Genomic DNA, 20058 nt, shown 5'->3' with positions numbered 1-20058 from the left:
TCTTTGTCTCTTGTCAACTCAGTTCTAGGAGGACTGGAACTGTACTGAGTTCATCTCCTTACCCTCAAGGCAGTGAAGGATCAGACTCACAGAGACAGGAGGGGCAGATCCACCTTGTCTCCTGCAGGTGGTTTGTGCTGTACCCTAGGCTGTCACTCCCCTTTCTAAGCACCACAATCTTTGAATTAAGGGATGTCTTCTAAATAGGAAAAGTCAATGGCTCCTTTTAAGCAGTACATCCAGTATGCCCTGCTGGCAAATTGCTCATTCAGAGCAGAAGCCGGAGTCCTGATCACAGCCCTCCAGGTCCCGCCAGATGACCCTACCCCACTCTCACTGCCTTTCTGACAACACTTCACACTTCACTCTGCTCCAGCCACACGGGCCTCTTGGCTGATTCACACTTCACTCTCTGCTCCAGCCACACGGGCCTCTTGGCTGATTTGGAAAACACTGGGCCTGTTCCTGCCTCAGGATCCTTGCAGTTGTCTAGGATGTCAGAAAAGTTCTTCCAAATAGCTGCACTTTCCAGTCTGTGCCCAAACACCATCTTCTCAGTGGCACTTTCTTTAATACCCATGCATCTCACATTTCCTACATTCCTGCATCTGAATGTACTCCATGCTTTTTCTTCTCCATGGCATTTATTATCCGCTGCAAGATACATTTTAATTGTTTGTCTCCCTCAAGGGATACAAGTTCCCTGTACATAAGGACTTTTGTCAATTTTATTCCCTGAATCCTTGGCATCTAGTTCCTGATACACAGCAAGCGCTCAGTGGTTTACCTGGCACAGCAAGTCATGGTTTTCGAGCTTTTAAAAAGCAGTGCAAACAACAACAAAACAGCATCCTAATTTAAAAACAGGCAAAGGAGTCAAATATAGAATAAATAAATACTGAATAAAGAACACCTGATGTTTCTTTTAAGAAGCTATATATATTTTAAGTGCATTGCTAGTTATAATGTAAGATGGTGCAGCTGCTGTAGAAAACAGTATGGTAGCTCCTCAAAAAATTAAACAGAATTACTGTATCATCCAGCACACTTCCACTCTGGCCATAAATCCAAAAAAATTTAAATCAGAGACAGTTATCTGCAGACCCATGTTTATAGCAGTATTATTCACAATACCCAAAGAGCCAAAAGATAGAAAAGCAAGTGTCCACCGATGGACAAACTGATAAACAAAATGGTGTGTATACAGAACAACGGAATATTATTCAGTCTTAACAAAGAATGAAATTTTGATACATTCTACAACATGGATGAACCTTGAAGGCATAATGTAAGTGAAATAAACCTGACACAAAATGACAAATATTATATGATTCCATTCATATGAGCTGCCTAGAGTAGTCAAATTTAGAGAGAGAAAAAGTAGAATAGTAGCTGCCAGGAGCTGGGAGTAGGGAGGAACGGAGGGGAGGGTTAGGGTTTAATGGGTACAGAGTTTCAATTTCAGAAAAAGTCCCAGGAGATGGATGGTAGTTACAGTAAGAATGTGTCTGATGCCACTAAACTATACACCTAAAAATTGGTTAAAATGGCAAGTTTTATGTTATATCTAATTTCCCACAATTAAAAAAAGGCAGCACAGCTCTTGCCTTAAACTCTCATAAAAAGCCAAATACGTAAGACAGATAGAAGGTGGCTGTGGCTGAAGCAGCAAATGGTGGGATGGGATGCGTCCATGCTGCTTGGCACCTGGTTGCTGCCTCCTGGAGCCAGGAGCCCACAGGGATTCAGAACCAGCACAGGGGAGGTTCAAGGCTCCATCCTGAAGTACTTATGCACTGGTTTCACGGTTCTTTTTCTTTCTCTCTTTTTTTAAAGATTTATTTATTTATGAGAGGATGAAGAGGGATCCTTTATAATCCTATAAAAGTGTATATACAGAGGGAGAGGGAGAATCTTTAAAAGACTATGGTCAGTGGGGAGCCCAACACGGGGCCCGACCCCAGGACCCTGAGATCAGGACCTGAGCAGAAACCAGGAGCGGACCCTTAACTGACAGAACCACCCAGGTGCCCCCGGTTTCATTGTTCTTAAGGAAAGGAAGTTAAAAAGTTACGCCTGGCTCCATTTCTTGGAGGAATTTAGAAACAAGGAAAAATGACATCATCAACTGGCCTTGGGCCAAATGTCAATGCTGACTAATTTTTACAGAAATCACTTCATATCCCAGTGGCAGGGGAAAGAGCAATAGTAGGTCACTGTGCCCAGATCTAATCATCCTTAGTATGTCACATTTTCTGAGCCCTTTTTCATAGTAACTCCATCCTCAAAACAATCCCGTCAGATAGGTATGAAGGAAAATTGTGTGATCTCTGATTTATAAATGGATAAACATACAAAATTCAATGGACATTATTCACAGAGAATCTTGAGTGAGACTAACTCTAGGATAAGAATTTGCTCACATTTATCACGGATTTATTAAATAAGACACTGGCTCAACATTCCCACTGACAACGGATTGCACACTTCCAACCAGTCTTTTTCTACCATACTTGGTAATAATAACTACTATTACTCTTTTTATAGGAAACTAAAGCTCAAAGAATAAATGACTATCCTAATATTAAATGGTTTAATAAATGATGGACTGTGATGGATTGCTCTGGAACCCACTGCTCCAGAGCCTGGGTACTTTACTGTTATTATTCTGTACTGCCCATCTGAGTCCTGACTCTGGCTCTTTGGGAAAAGCCCTGTCGATGCTTCCTGCAGCCTTGAACACAAGTCCAACTGATGAGTCTCCATAGGTCACTGTGTTTCTAACTCAAAGCTGAACTAGTATGAACAAAATAAATCAGGAGTCTTATCCCTATGCATAAATGCAGTGAGGGGGCAGCCCTGGTGGCTCATTGGTTTAGCGCCACCTTGAGCCCAGGGCCTGATCCTGGAGATCCAGGATCGAGTCCCATGTTGGGCTCCCTGCATGGAGCCTGCTTCTTCCTCTGCCTGTGTCTCTGCCTCTCTCTCTCTCTCTCTCTCTCTCTGTGTGTGTGTCATTCATAAATAAATAAATAAATAAATAAATAAATAAATAAATAAATAAAATCTTAAAAAAAATAAATGCAGTGAGATACTATTTCTTCCACCAAGAAAAGGTTCCTGGATCCTGTATAATCCTATTAAAATGTATATACAAAAATAGCCTCAAGATTATTAGAATAAAGAGTCACATTTGGGTCATCTCATTCAATGTTTCCTTTCTGTAAGCTGAATAAAATGCTGGTGGACAGAGTACCGATTCTTCCCTATACCTTTCTGAGAGTTTCTTCAGGACTTTCTGCTTTATTCTCCAGAAGCCAAAGAGAGGAGAAGTGCTCTGTGGTTTGTCAACAGGGCATGGAGTCTGCAGGGCTGCCCCATGGGATGCAAGGGCTATGGGCCAACTGAAACAGTATTTAATTTGCAAGAGCATCGGGCAGAGGGGAAGAAAGGGGCAAAGCCATGGCAGGGCTATCAGCCAATGGCTAGTGTTATGTCCTTCCCTCACAAGAAGCTTCCGGAGACCATCCCCTTCACAAAAATCTTAAATGGGCTCCTTTACAACCACCTGACGTTATAAACACTGTATCTTGCCATAAAACCTATATACGATGTGGGTGTTTTATTTACTTTAGGTATGAAGAGCCTAATAAACACCAGCTCTTCACACACGTGTCACCTTAGGCTGTGACTGTGTGATACCCCGTGTACAGCCCCGCTGCTCCACTAACTCTGGCGACACTGGGATTCAGCTCTAGCGCCTCACAGGGGGGCCAGAGTGCCCCTGTTCCTCTCACCGAGAACTGGGGGCCAAGGGGGGGAGTCTTACCGAGTTCTCCTTCAGTTGCAGCCCCTCCCCATTGGGAAGGGAGGACCGCCTCTTAGCCGAGTTCCTGTTCGGGGTTGAGGTAATGGCCCCTGCCTTCTTCTTCACAGTGAGTACCTCACAGCTGGCTTGGTCTTCGTTGTGCGTGCTCTTTCCGGCATTAATAACCCTGCAGAAGAAGCCAGAAGAGGGGTCAGGCAGTGATTTCTGGAAAGCTCAGAGCTCAGTCTCAAGGGTCAGCCGAGCCAGTCTCCACAAGTGGCACAAAACTAAAGCCCAACCTAGTACGCAGGACCCTCTGGCCTTGGTATTTTATGATCCCCGGTAAATTAATTTTTCCAAAATGGAATTATATCAGCACACGTTAAAACATTTACCAAGGCACTGTTTCGGGCCCAGCTCAGCTTCCCAGGTGTCTGACCGCTGTGAGCAACCCCATCAATCCATTTTGGTCAAAACACAGGAGACAATCACTCTTTTGGCAATTACGATGAAGATCGATGGGCAGGCTGGGGGGATTCTGTTGTGTTTCTCCAAGTGACAAAGAGCAAAACCCACCATCAATCTTATCAAAGAACAAGGCAGTACAGTAATTTACAGCACACTGTAAAATCCACGAGAACAGAGAACCACATTTCATTACCGCCATGCCCACTTTGACTTCACACACAGAGAAGTGAGTGGATCAAAGGTGTATTCTTTTTTAAATTATCTTTAATCCTTCATTCTTTCTCCTGTATGACAATACTCGTCACATGACACCATTACATTAGGCTACGGGGCACTCTGACTTGGACGTGTGGGCACAGGATACTCTAGCATGTGGATAGTGCTTTGGCCTAATTACTAAATGTTTCAGGCATAGGACTGCATTAGAAGAACATGCCACATCATTCATATGCCTTTCCTGTATCGGGTGACTGCAGGCTGACCTCTTGGGTTTCAGTATCATTTTCTTACTAAGTAATTAATTAGCAGCTAAAATAGATTTCCCGAAAGAGCGCTTTCTTTAATTTGCCATTGGCTGTGTTTTCTTTTCAAAACCTCAACAGTGTCACAGTAGATGACAGAATGAGTGTGTGCGGGGAGGGTCCAGAATGCAGTGGCAGAGAAAGAAAAGATGCTTTCTTTTTAGGTGAGACAGCTGGAAATCCACACTCGGTGTGATGTGAACACCACTCTGATCAGTCAGGCTGTACTCCCTCCTAAGTAGAAGATAATCCTTTCCAAATAATTTTAACTTTTCAATTCTGAAATAATTACAGACTCAGTAAATTGCAAAAACAGTACAGAAAGCTTCATGCACCCTCCCCCCAGCAGTATTATTTTACATACCTACAGTATAGTATCAAGACAAGCCACTGACACTGATGAAATATTGTCAGGCTGCAGGCCTCATTCAAATTTTTTTCTATCAAATGGCTTTCAGTATTGAAAACTGCATCAATGTCCATAAGTCAATGCACATTTGCCACAACCAAACGGGAAACAGACAGGGATGAGAGTGTCCCCAAGATCTAAGGGAATGTATTTCGTTCATCCTTCTGTCAAACCTCAGGAGTCTATGGACATGTTTTGGATGTTTTGACATTTACTTCAAATTTATTTTTTAAATGTACAGTATTTGGGGAAAAAATGCAATAATTTAGAAGTTCATTCCCATCTGTTACACATGAACACAGAAATGTTCATGGCCTATATATCTGGGCAGCTCTGGCATAAGAAGCCTCTGTCTTTTCTCTTTAATTGACTGGTATCCCCTTGATTGGAAGGATAATTGTTTTTAACAATATATCATCTGCAATTACTTACCTATACGCTATACAAAAAAGACCAAACCAGTCAACTATTATCGCCCTTATTTCAAATTTCTGGGTTGGTCACAACTGCTCCACGATCCTTACTGGCTTCGTTATAAATTTCAACCTAGGCATATGTTTATAAACAAATGCCTACTTTTACAAATCATCTTACATACTACGCTTCTGTGTAAGATTTTTAAAGTTTAAAAAGTAGATTGCTGCTTACAGAGTTCGAAACTCATTGTCCTAGGGGCCTATGCAAGGAGGTGGGGATCCTTGTGATCTCTCGAGAAGTCACATCTGCCTCTTGTGTTTAGGACTCGCTCTTGCTGATGGAGGGATGGGGCTGGGAGAGATCAGGGCTTAGTTCTCTGCCTCAACTTCAGTCTCTCTCCTTCAAGGAGATGTTTGGATGCAGTTTCGGTGAAAATGTAATTTCATATGGTTTAAGGTACAGTGTGGCTACCTGCCTGAAGACTATTAATACCACCACGCTTACCACCTGGGCTAAAGGAATGACTCCAGGTTTCACAGCCAGGAAGCGGTACAGCTAGGATGCAGAATGAGGCCTACCGTGACCCCCCCACACTCCGCAACCCAACGTCTTCCTATTACACATGGGGACTTGCACCTGTCTGTGGTGGGCCAAGCTGAACCATGTGTGGAGGCACAGAATAAGCTGATTAGGGGAACCCAGGTCCAGGCCTGACAGAAATGGGAATATGCTCCCCTCGTGTACCGATTGAAGAAAGGGCCCAGAGGGAGGATGAGGGATGGACAGTTCAGATCTGTCCATCTTGAGAGGGACCCATGTTTAGTCCAGTGGTTTGCAGCTGGCACACCTAGTGCAGAACATGCATCTGTCTGGAGTTTCCCTCTTGCATCCACCCTTGGAGAAGCAAACCAGGCAGAGGAAGGAAGTCTGAAGCACCACCTGCCTCTCCGCAGTCAGCATGTGTGGGGCGGACTGTTCGCTGGATGGGGACATTACACTCCCCATGTCTCTCACATGACCGGCTTCCCTATGGAAAGCGGAAGTGGAGGTTTGGTTGGGAAAACCAATTCGTGATAACCGTCCCCTCCATACTGTCCTCTGCACAATATCCTAAGCTGCTATTTCTGGAACTTGGCATCACCCTGACCGCTGGCACCTAAACTTATGCTGTAGTCAAGTCTTTTTGTAACAAAAAAAGCATCACTGGTCTCCAATAGCTACATCCAGGCTGACTCATCTGCCGCTGCTGTTTTCCACCAGTCAACAAAGCTACTATAATTACATAAATCCTGAATTGCGGTCACCTGAAAGGGCTTTCTCTCTCCTCTTAGTGGGTGTTAAACTCCAAAGTTGACCTAACTTCAGCAAGAGACCTTAGAAATTTTCTTTCATGCATGAGAAGCCTGGGGCCCTGGAAAACTCTGACATGCACAAGGTCATGCAGCTAAATATGGCAGGGATGCGAACATACTTCTGAGCTCCCAGCAATTTCTGCTTCAGCTCTCGGTTGTTTTATTTTCCTATTGTGTATCAATTCTTATCAGCCCTTGGTTCAGAGGGCTGTGCTGCAATGACTCATCAAAGCCAGAGAACTGTGACAGAACAACACTGGTGGCCTTACTTGGCCATTTCATGTTGAATACAGCTGGTGAATGACACTACTGAAATATCAGAAAGTCAGACATGCCGACCTGGTAGGAAGACAGCAGCCCCAACCCTTGGGAAGCCTGTTCGGTAAGATATCTGATTATTATTCAGATGTTTAAGTCACATTAATTTAAAGCCATTGCCTTAAAAAAAAAATCACAATTCTTGTCCCATATTTTACATTATTTTAAATTCCCTACTCCACACAGCTTTAGTAGAAAGCCCTGTTTTTCTTAACTTACTTTGGCTTTAAAAAGCTTGGTCTCTATCAACTTAAATATGTTATTTTGTTCTTCAAAGGCAAATGATTTGTTTACTAAATGAAATGAAATCTTTAATTCCTTTAAAAGTAAACTGAGAAAAACTTTCTTTCCGAGAGCAGAGGAGCATCATGCTATTAATAGAGTCAACCATTTGATTTAATCTAAGCAGCTGTAGGAGTAGCCACGCTCACTTCTCGTCTTCTGCTCCAGCATAAAGTCAGCACTATGTTGAGATCAAGAGGAATGAGTATAAGATGTGCATTCTTTATCTTAGCATGATGCTAATTTTGAATATTTAAAAACAAGACGCTGATGGACCATGTAACTGGCCTATCATTAGTTACATTATTTTCTAATTTCCTACAAAGAGGGAAAATATCTTCCTTGGAATTGGAGGCAATAAAGCATTACAATTAAGAACAGGGGCTCCCTCCCTACATAGACCATAGCACACAGCAGGTGCTCAACAAATGTTTGCTGAATGAGTGAACGAAAAACAGAAACCAACTCTGTTACTTCCGAGATGTGGAGTAATGATAATATCTTACATTTGCTGAGAATGCACTATGTGCCAGGGACTGTGGCTAGCATCTTCCATATAGTAATTAACTCAGTTAAGCTTCTTGTCGGCTCTGTGAATTGGCCACTACTGATCTTTTTAAAGGTTAAATCACAGCCAGTGATGGCAAAACGTTCAGCCAACTCACTTAACTTGTATAGACTTCGCTTCTTGAGCAGCATCTCTTGGATTAACTTCCGGGAGTTGCTGAGTTATGTGTGTGCTGGGGAGGAGGAATTTCTAGTCATCTCTACAGAACTGGAAAATTTTGAAGTTAGGATTAAAATTCAAGCAGGAGAATTGTTAGAGGATGACAGGAAGAATGGCTACTGTGTCTTCATTGTGAAGAGTTTACGCCCAGTTCCTTCATCTCTTCATCTCTTCATCTCAAATAGACCAAGGCCTATTTGCCCTGGGAGAGAGACATATGACTACGTTAAATTCATTTTAGGACTTTGTCTACCTTCAATAGAACCAAAACACCTAGATTTATCCCCCTTGTAAAAACAGGTGAACCCAGAATTTAAGGGCCTGGAAGTCAAGATCCCATGTGTGTGTCACATACAGCCTGAAGCTAGGGCCAGGCATGAATGTGACCATGAGACCACAGCAAGAATAGAACCTATTTAAAAAGAGCCAACGACTCATTCTGGGCTAAGATCACTTGCTTAAGAAATCTGTTTTCCTTCTTTCCGTCTGTGAAATATTCTAGTCACAGATTTTTAAAGACTCAACTGAATTTCAGCAGCAAAGTCCTGGCTTTAATTGCAGCTGTTAAATTATCACATTATCTGCTTTAACAGCTGCTCAAAATCTTGACGCCGATGACCCTTATCTGCTAATGTGACACAGAGAACAGGTCCCTATTACTAAATTCCGACAAGTAAGTACTCTCAAGTGCACTCACGTAGTGAGGCCTGTCACAAAGGACACAGGCCCAGAGGACAAGCAATGGAACCATCTTCAAAAGGATTTATGATGACAATCAACTGAGGGCGGTCACAGCTGACATGCTCTTTGAAGGATACCATGCACCACTTTCTGTGTGAGTACCTGACAGCCGTCAACTCCTTCACTACCAACCTCCTCCCTGATCCTTCATTCATGAGACAGTACAACAAGGACATTGGCTAAGAGAGACCTACTCCAAACTGGGTCTCTGCTAATTACTAGTTCTAGCTGTGTGTTCTTGGGTAAGTGACTTTCTCTCTCTAAAATGGGGATAATATAGTCATCTCTGATCATAGTGGAGCACGAGAATTAAATGCCCCATCATGGAAAGTATTTAACAGTGTCTGGCACATAGTGAGAACTCAGTATATATTATTTATTAATATTAGATCAAATACAAAGCTAGCTGCTGCTTCCATTGGGCCTAAGAGACTATATCCAGTTATGAAAGTCTGAGGGACTCTCCCCTCCCCAGTTGTATCCCTCTGCCTGCCACAAGGACACATAGCCACCTCCATGAATCCAGAACCTTCAAGTGGCATCGCATGACACATCTCACAACATGGACCTTGAGCAAGGCCATCTGCTCCTCTGAGTCCTCTTCTCAAAAATATTGCAACACGGGAGCCCCATGTGACAGTGTTCTGTACAGAGGAGAGGAAAGCACTCCCAGCCATGACTATGCTGTTTCTAGACTGCCATCCAGATCTGCCCACAGATGCCATTTGTGGATTCCCAGCCTCCTAGATGCAAGAGCTCAGGTTGCAGACCCCACAGAAGAAGACCAAATACAGAATTTGGTTGTTTCCATTGTTATTATTATATTGCTTTGTTTTTAAGGGAAATAAAGGCCTGAACAGTTCAGACTAAAAAGTTTTCACTAGTGTTAATACTGCTAACCCGGCAGTAATTACACTGCCTAAGAAGGAAGAGGTTTATAAAGGCCATCAGGTGAAGCGAGATACTGCTGATTCATATATAATTGAGAAGCAGACGGCAAAAGGCTGTAGGGGGGAGGGAATGGAAATGAATCATTTATGGAAGACCAAATACAGCTATTGATTATTAAAATTCTCTTTTCTAAGTAACCTCCTAGGCAATGTTTCGTGTTACTCTCTGAAGTGGTTACTGACTCCCAAATAAGGTGGAATTAGAAGGACAACTTAATTCCTAGCTCCAAGGGAGTTAATAACCTCTCATTCTTGGTATACTAGAAAACCATGGCTCTGACGAGGAAGCTAAGCCTTTGATAACATCCATTAAGAATAATATCTTCTCCCACACAGGCTTGGCCACCTCCAGGTAGGAGGGAAAACGGGAGGTCATCACAGCCCATTCAGTTAACAGTCAGGTGTTACCAGGGAGGAAAAAGGATGGCAAGAGTGGAATTCTCTGAGGGTGGTAGGCGCTCTCCTTTTGGAAGGTGATTAAGTACCAACACATGGAGGAGGCAGCATGGAGGCAGCATGGCCAAGAAGGTAAACAGAGGCAGGAAGAGCGCCTGGGGGGCTCAGTGGTTGAGCATCTGCCTTTGGCTCAGGGTGTGATCCTGGCGTCCTGGGATCGAGTCCCACATCGGGCTCCCTGCATGGGGCTCCCCACATGGAGCCTGCTTCTCCCTCTGCCTGTGTCTCTGCCTCTCTGTGTCTCTCATTAATAAATAAATAAAATTAAAAAAAAAAAAGAAGTGGGGAAAAGAGCACATACAAGTACATCATCTCCATCAGGCAGCCTTACATCTCTGGTTCCCAAGCCCTGTCATGGGAAATGAAGTGATTTGACCAATCAAGGGATGCTAACTGGGATCTTAGGAACCACATTCAGCCACCCGAGAGGTTGGTTTTAAAATTTTTGCCCACAAAATATCTTTTAAAAAGTGAACTAGTAGGGGCGCCTGGGTAGCTCAATTGGTTAAGCGGCTGCCTTTGGTTAGGGTCATGATCCTGGGGTCCTGGGATCTAGCCCTGGGTCAGGCTTCTTGCTCAGCGGGGAGCCTGCTTCTCCCTCTCTGCCCTGCTCATGCATGCACTCTTTCTATGTCTCTCAAATAAATAAATAAAATCTTTGAAAAAGTGAGCTAGTTGCCAACATTGAAAAATTGGGATATTTACATTAAAATCTTCACTTTCCTATTTCTCTTGAAAAACAGTGCATCAGATTATATACCTGTCACAGTCTCTTGTGGCAACAATCAGAGAAGGACATATCCTCCCTAGCTCACCCCAGACTTCACTCTGTCTACTTGTGCCATTTAAGTAACCAGCCTGGCCCCAAGGCATTTGATTCCACAACTCTGCACCCAGCTCCCTGGGCCTTCATAAGTAAACCAAGACAATTATCAGACACACAGTATACTGACTGAAAAATATTACTTAAAAAATATCTACTGTGGAATGAAGGAGGGCATCAACAATCAGAGAAAAGACGGAGGAACAGCCTGGGGAAAGCAGAGAGTGACTCAGGCTTTATAAAGAGAGTTTGGGTGTGACCCAAGTATAGGTTTGGTGAGGGAGCTACACCAGAACTAGACCATGAGAGTCTATGGAACTTTATCTTACAGACAAAGGTGAAGTTATCACCAGGGTCTCTTATAATAGTCCAGGTGACAAAGAGGTCATGAAGCAAGCACTGGTGCTGGGTAGAAGTAAGTGAGGATTTCAGAGGTGAAAGAACCGAGAATTCCCAGGAAGACCTGTTGTTCACAGGTCACGGAGGAGAAAGGATCAAAGAGGAGGACTCTCAGGTTTCCACTGGCTGAATGAGCAGACGAGGTACACCGATTAAGAACAGAGAGGAGACGGTTGAAACAAGCCTTGGGCACCGGGATGCTAGAGGAGATAATGAAATTGCTTTTAGTTCAGTGAACAAAATATTCTTGGTACCAGAAATTAGAAAAGCAGTGGGAGCCCACTCTGACTTAACCAGGGGTCAGCCAACTATGGCTTGTGGGCCAAACCTGGGCCACTGCTTGTTTTTGTATAGACCCAAGCTAAGAACGGTTTTTACATTGTTATGTATATCGGGAGGGGGGGTGTCAAAAGAATATTTTGTGACCTGTAAAAATTATACGAAATTCAAATTTCACTGCCAATAAAGTTTTTTTGGAATGCATCCATGTTCATTCATTTATGTATTGTTAATTGCGGTTTCCAGATATGATGGCAGTTCATAGTTTCGACAGAGACTGCTTGCAATGTCGACATATATTATTTACTATCTTTACCTTTACAGAAAATGTGTGCTGACTCCTGAACCTAACTATTCGATTGAATGCTCTAAAATCGTTGTAGGTCAAAAATAGTCGACTACAGACAATTTTGTGTTATTACATGTAATAACAGAAGTGAAGCAGAGAGCTATCGATTTGGATATAATTTTTTTTAAAGATTTTATTTATTCATGAGAGGTACACAGAGAGAGAGAGAGAGAGAGAGAGAGACGTAGGCAGAGACGTAGGCAGAGACGTAGGCAGAGGGAGAAGCAGACACCCCGTGAAGAGCCTGATGCAGGACTTGATCCCAGGACCCCGGGATCACAACCTGAGCAAAAGGCAGACACTCAACCACTGAACCACCCAGCTGCCCCGATTTGGATAGAATTTAACGTGCGTCTTGGCGTTATTAGTAACATTAGCTTTGGATATACTTTGCTGCGAGCACTGGGGAACCATCATTAGTGCCTATCTCCCTCACCCATCTAAATAAATAACCAAAGATTAAAAAACAAACACTCAAGATCAAAAGAAGCTATGGCGTTGTCACATACAACTCCCTACATGCATATCAATGTTTTCTTCGTCATACTGGCTGTATAAAAATGAACTTTCAACAAAGCAAAGACAAAAACCAGAAACCTGTTGTTGGGCATTTCCTTTCCTGAGCATGTTTTATAGGCCTTTTTGGCAACACCATTAATATCATCAAAGTCCAACTTCTGCATTTAAATAAGGAAGTCTGCACCCTGTCAGATGCTGGAGCAAATTCCCATTCAAGGCAATAGTGCTGCTCTGCTGGGGCCAAGCGAAATGAAAATAAAACCTACCCAAAACGGACATCAGGTTTGGAGGTTTTGCATTAAATACAACCAGTTTAGAACAATATTACTTGGATAAGTTTTCGTTGGCAATTAAAAAAAAAAAACATGCTTGAAGCTACTCTATTTCCAAAGATAAAGTTTCCTTTCTTTATTCAACAGATATATCAGAACTATCAGCAATGTCAGAGAAATGCATTTTTTTCCAAACAAAACGAAAGTCGATCTCAAATGTGTAATTTAAAAATGTGAATCTCAACAAAGCTGAACTTGACAAAGTGAAACCCAAAGATAAAAATAATCTCAACAGACATCAAAATACATACATAACTTTTTAATCAGCAGTTTCCTCAAAAACTTGATACAATCTTGACTTTTCCCTTGCTCTGGGATAAAGTTCTGGACAATCCAGAGCTCCCCTGTGTTCCTTAAGGCAACACAAAAACAATAATTTTATACAGAAGAGGGTTGTTTGGTGGTAAGGAGGATGAAACTCTAACTTGAGAGTTCTGAGTCCTGGTTTTAGAAAAGATCTTTTAAAAATGTGCTCTTATATGAGAGGGGAAGGCCACTCATCCACCTATCCTCAAATGCAGGGGCTGAGCTGCCTTGACACACAACAGAGCAGGAAACGCCAAGAAGGGCAACAGACAGGTTTTTCACCTGCTACAAAATTGGGGGCAGTTAAGTGCCGAGAGACTATGGAACCAGATTCCCCAGGTCTGAATTCTAGCTCAGCCAGTAAAAGTAATTGTGTGACTTTCATTTTATCTCCCTATGCCTCTACTTTTCATCAGTTAAGAGGGGACAATGAGCAGTACTTGTCTCTTAGTGTGGTTGTGGGACTGTCAGAAAACAGCTGTTTAAGAGCTTTACGTCTAAGAACTTGGTTAATACTTGTAACCCCGCACACGAGAAGGGTGTTGTCATTATCCCTCTTTTATTGGCTCCATCAATATCCTATGCAAAAGGATTCAGTTAAACGTCCTGAACAAGCTGTTCTGGCATTTTCTCCTAGCAACTGAGGTTTTAAATGATATATTGTGTTCACACAAATGAAGCTCTTATAATTAGTTGCACAACAGCCTATAAATAGAACATAGGTATTGCAAGAAGCAATTGTGACATGTCACATGGTTTCAGCACATCAATATACTTTTTGTGGGGCAAGCACAGAATTACTGCAAAAATACATTAATATAGTATACAGTAATCATTAATTTCCCCACTCGTTACTTAAGTTATTGTTTTATTTAAAAAAAGAAACCCAAAACACTTTATTTTACTTGAAAATAATCTGATTTGGAAAATCTTCATCCCTATCTTAACAAATTGCGGAGAAAGTGCCTTTTGTTTCCAGAAAGCCTGTATACAAAAAGTAGCCCTTTGAAAGCGGGTTGTTGTCTGGTCAAATATTTTTACCTTTGTGCCTACAGTCAAGGCAAGTGCATTAACATTTCAACGCTCCCTAATTTACAAGGGAAAAAATGTTTAAACCTTGAGGCCTCAGAAGGGCCAAGAGGGGTTTCATTTTAGACAAACTGATTTCTACACCCTCAAAAAGCTTTCTAAAAAGTGCAATGAGACTTTGCTTTTTTAAAGATTAATTATTTGACAGAGAAAGAGTGAGTGCACAAGTAGGCCGAGCAGCAGGCAGAGGGAGAGGGAGAAGCAGTGTCCCTGCTGAGCAGAGGGCTCAATCCCAGGGTCCTGAGATCATGACCTGAGCCAAGGAAGATGCTTAACCAAATGAGCCGCCCAGGCACCCTGAAAGTACAAGGAGACTTTACCAAGGCCTTGAAGGAAACAAATGCACTGACAAGGATGTAAACTATTTTAAATTGGATGCCCAGTATCATCCTTAAATAAAAAGGACAAGGTGGGCCACCGGTATATTTCAATGAGTCAGAGAGAGGTACGCTCCATAATGCCATATGTTGATTCTAGTTGTTTTCCCCTATATCTCAAGTCACAGAGCAGAGAGTAGGCACTCAATAAACGTTAGCTGAATGAACAAATGAACTTAATTTCTCCATAACATCCCAAGGAGGGCGGGGCTGGGAAGGTGGTTACTAGGATAACAAGTGAATTCTAAGCCTATTTGTTTCTTAGAGCTTAAAACATTTTTTGGGGGGCTTCAAGGAAAATAACCCAACGTTCCAAACAAAAAGTGTATTTAAGTATAAGTGCTAATGAACTTAGGAGCAGGACGTGTAGGCGAGCCCCCCAAATCTGCAACCAAGTGGCCGTTAAAACAGAATGTCCTGCGTCTCAAGGTGGAATCCTAACTCCACTGCTGGTCTCTGCCTTATAACCAAGTACATGCTTAAGAGAAGCGCTCTATCAACAGTAAGGCCTGACCCAGGTGGCCTTGGCAGGCCAGGACGGCTCTCTGGACACTGAAACTGCTGTGCAGGAGGGAAACTCCAGAGGTCAAAGGCAGGGGGGAAGGCTTGGAATTGGTACAAAGGCAATCCTGACACCATCAGTGCAAAGCTGCCCGGCAATGCAGTGAGTTATATGTCCAACCCCTGGTTGACAACCTTTCAGGGACCTTCGGAGGATCTGTGAACTGAATGAGAGGGTTCTAAGGCTTCTTTCCCAACTACTGAGTCTATTAGCTGTCTCCATCCCAACTCCAGTTAATGTAGAACCTAACCTGCTTTCAGAGCTAAAATTAATTTATTATGGAACACAGCTCTGGAGTGGTACTTGTCTAAGACAATCCCGTGATACCTGGTAAACCATAGTTGACATATGGCACGTCTCTAGCCATCTGGCGAGCAGAAATGTGATGAACTGAAACTTCCTATCCCCAACTAGCCTTTGATGTGGGAGTGTGCAAATGAGCCTCAAATGTTGCTGTTCCTTGGGGCTCCCATTTGACTTGCCTTTTTTTTTTTTTTTTTTTTCTACCAAGCCTTCCCTGGGAGATCTTCTCTACTCCCAGGGCTTCGTTTAAGATCCAGACACTAAGCACTGCCACACTCACGCCTACAGCATAGATCTCTGGGGTGTCTGACCTGTATTTCTGAACGCCTTCTGGGATCTCCACATTTGCATGTTGCACACATTCAAGCTGCCCAGACCTGCAATGGGTTTCTCTTTCCTTCGTCTACCTCCGCCTCAAATGCGATCCTCCTTCTGTCGTTCCTGCCTTCGTGGATCAGAATTCCAAGGAACATCCCTGTCGTCCTAACTTCTTACTCTTGCCCACATCTAGTCCCTCGCTTGTATGCCACAACTCGTACTTAGTTTAGGCCAAGTTCCATCAGAAAAACCTAACAACTGGATGTCCCCTCCCCCGAGGAATCCGGCACAGCTCAGCCACACTGACCTTTCTCAGCTATGACTACGGCCATGTCTCTCCCATGTTCCAATTATTTCAAACGGACTCTGAAGATTTTAGGGGACAATGCATACTCCTTAGCTTGCCACACAAGGGTCTTCATGATTTGGCTGTTATCCATATTCTCATTCTCCTCCCCACTGCTCTCTTCCCATCTCCTTATTCTCAGCCACAAAACACAGCCATTGGTCTACAGAGAGCAGTGTTGCTACTCTGCAATTCCCTGACATATGACTTTCTCTCTGTCTAGGACAATCTTAACTTTCTCTTGTCTGACAAATGCCCCCTTGTTCTTCAACATTCATTTTGACCACCACCTCATCCTAAGGATGACATGTACTTCTTTACACTGCAATGTAACCACTAAGTAGAGCAGTTGTTACACTAATGGAAGTTACCAGAAGTTTGGACTGCTTTCCTAGCTCCACCATTTACTAGCTGTGTGACTTGGTAAGTTAATTGACTTTTCTAAAACTCAGTTACTTTAGCTAAAAAATTAGGCTACTGTGTAAATTAAGAATATGAATAAATGTAAAGTGCTTCACAAAGACCTGGCTGACACAGACCCTCTTTCTTCGGGACATTGTCTTTCCCTCCTGCCCTCCTCCAATCCGCTCACAGTTGTCCTTGGCCATAGCTGATGGGTCCAGGGCTAACCAGGTGGTGCTAGTTCAGCCAGTAAGGCACCTTCCATGGAAAATGAGAGAGGAAAAGATGGGGGAAGAGAGTAAGAAGAGACACAAAAGAGATATGAAACAGATCATGTAAGAACACAGGTTGCAGGGGTGCCTGGGTGGCTCAGTCAGTTGAGCATCTGACTCTTGGTTTCCTTTCAGGACATGATCTCGGGGTCCTGGGATTGGGCACTGCCCCCACCATGGGCTCTGCGCTCAGCACAGAGTCTGCTTGAGATTCTCTCCATCCTCCAGGCTCTCACATATGTTTGCTTGTTCTCTCTCAAATAAATAAACCTAAGAATACAGATTAAAATAGAGAATCTCAGTGGAGTTAAAGTCCCTAGGTACAGCTGTTCCCAAGACCCCAGTTATCCTTAGAATATCTGAGTAACCCCAACATCCTACAATAAATTCCCATTAGGTGGCTGTCAGTTAAAAGTTAAGTCTAACAAAACCCAAGTCTCATACAAACTCTTTGTTACTGTTACTGTGGTATTAAGTAAATACCATGAAGACAGAAGTAGAAGCTTATTTGACTCTGTATTCTCAGAGATGTACACAAGGCCTGATATAAAGCAGGCAAATATCTACTGAATGAAAGGTTTGTGGACATCAGGAGAGAGTAATTTGAGATTAAAAGTCTTATCATAGCTCACGAATCTCTAGGTCCCTGTCCTAAGTAGTAAAAGAGAAAAAAAAATTTTTTTAAGTAGAAAATTTTGACAATTACGACCAAAAATAGGCACTGAGATACACTTCTGAGAACCACTGGTCAGGCATATTTAGTACCTGAATATCCTTAACTTGTTATTAATTGGGCCAATCCAAGTTACTGGGAAGATTTTTAACTGTATTCTACGAATAAATGCTAAACTAATATAGAGAACTATTTCTGAAGCTGTCGGAAGACAGTGGAATATTCCATTATTAGAAATTTAGCAACTGAGAGCTAATCACTACTCCCAATCACGAGCCTGGGATACAGAGGGACTTATTTAAGTCTCAAATTTTTGGAAATTCCACAGATTCAAAATGAGGTTAACTGATGACCTTCCCAACTGCATTTCAGTCTAGAGATTAAAATAGATCTCATTGTTCCAGAATCCTGGCTGTAACAAGAAATAGGCTCTAACTGGCTAGAATGAATTTTAATAGCAGAACCTGGAGCATGAGGAAGGAAATCAGGAGGAAGAATTTTTCTTCCTAAAAAGGCCCATAAGGGTAATTTCCATCTCATTGTGTTTCTAAACTGCCTATGTTTGTAAGGTGGTTGCAAGCTATCCTTTCTGCATTGACAGGAAGCATGAATTAATCAGTAAATTAATTCTCTTTACTAAAGAGAATTCTTACATTCTACGTTTTCAAAATACTTTCTAACTTACTAATGCATTCCCAAACGGTTATAGTACAAAAGTTTATGAATAAGATGACTGATCAACCTCATATACATTTTGACTAAAACATTAGATCCATTTACAGGCTTACCCGGAAATTTTACTAGACCATAACCTAATAAAGCACAATGCTGAATGACTATAAATACAATTTATGACACTCTTTCTATGGATAAGTACATTTAGAATTCCAACCTCAGTAGATGGAAGGCAAAACCTGAGAAACGCTCCCAAGTGGTAGTGACACTTTTGGTTTACTGATGACACTAAGTAGCACTGGCTTAGATGAAACACACTCCCTCTGATTCCAGCCATGGACTGGAATTCCCTTAGAGGAGGGAATGAGGCACCCTCATGCCAGTGAGCTGAAGAATAGTATATGATACCCCTAGTTTACAAGCCACTGGTGATGGCTAGTCCCGCTAGAGTCAGAAGTTCAAGAGGCTTCTAGAGACAGAAAGGCGAATCCCAGTGAGGCAGAGTGGCAGGAACATGACCTTGAGGAGGTGGAGGGTGTCAGTCTCTATGAGTGGCAGGAGCTTGACTTTGCAGGCGGTGGGGTGGGAGGTGGGGTGGGGTTGGGGGGCTCCATGAAGGAATTGAGAATGAGAGTCCCGGCAGGGCTCTATGGGATCATTAGCTAATGGGAAGGAAGTTTGAGTAGTGGTGGTTGTGTTCACCACACCTGAAAGTCATGTCAGGAAATGGGTTGGCAATAAAAGGCAATCAGTAAGAGGAGGTGGGGGCTGGGAAAGGAGTACACAGGAGGCTTGTTCCCAGTGCTGGGAGTGGCTGTAATACAGAGAAGGGAATTCTGATTGTTTAATACATCAAAGGTGAATTATCACCTGGGGCAAGTATTCTATCAAACGTAATATACCTACCAATAGATATACAATATACATTGTCTATATTCCACATTATTAACTACAAGATACTTCTTATTAAGAAAAAGACTAATGTAACACTAATTAGTACTTTATAATTTAATTGTACATAATTTCTTTTGAACCTCCCAATGATAGATAGGAGAGGTATTATTTGTCCCATCTTATAAAAATTGAATCCAGAAAGCTGACTAGCCCAGGTTCAAACAGTCCCAGTGGTAAAGCCAGACTCAGATCCCCATCAGATTCCAAGGTCTAAATCTACCACACTCTACAATGTAGGGAAAGGCAGCTGATAAATTCACAGATTCCGAGGGAAAACATGGGCTCCACTAGTATCACAGAAGCCAAGGAGGGGAAAGTTTAAAAAAGAAAAGTGTCAGATGCCAGGAATAGTTCAAGTGTCTGCTAGATCTGGTAATTAAGAAGTTATTAGTGGCCACGGTAAGAATCCAAAGTACTAAAATATTCCCCACCCCCAGACACAATTTTAGGATGATAAAATGCACAAAGATTGAATGTACTAGTTTGCAGAGAAGTATTTCACTTGTCTGCATGTTTTTATAAATAAGTGCGGAAAAAAGCCTTATAGTAGTATCCACCTGTCCATCAACAGATTTTAGCTGTAATCCAAAGGTGACACAGTTAAACAACTGCTAAGGAGCCCCTCACAAGT

The 20058-nt window shown here is 42.5% G+C and overlaps 1 protein-coding gene across 3 annotated transcripts in view; it reads right to left on the bottom strand.

Moving 5' to 3' along the window:
• PPM1H (protein phosphatase, Mg2+/Mn2+ dependent 1H) overlaps positions 1-20058 on the bottom strand; it is a 253998-nt gene that overhangs the window by 149292 nt on the left and 84648 nt on the right. For all 3 annotated transcript variants that reach the window (XM_041754313.1, XM_041754314.1, XM_041754316.1), the window contains exon 2: positions 3830-3995. In XM_041754313.1, the coding sequence (XP_041610247.1) occupies positions 3830-3995 (166 nt within the window). The remainder of the gene's footprint in view (positions 1-3829; positions 3996-20058) is intronic.

The sequence above is a fragment of the Vulpes lagopus genome, chromosome 5, assembly GCF_018345385.1.
Source record: "Vulpes lagopus strain Blue_001 chromosome 5, ASM1834538v1, whole genome shotgun sequence".
NCBI classification, from domain to species: domain Eukaryota; kingdom Metazoa; phylum Chordata; class Mammalia; order Carnivora; family Canidae; genus Vulpes; species Vulpes lagopus.
This window is presented reverse-complemented; position numbering and strand designations above follow the sequence as displayed.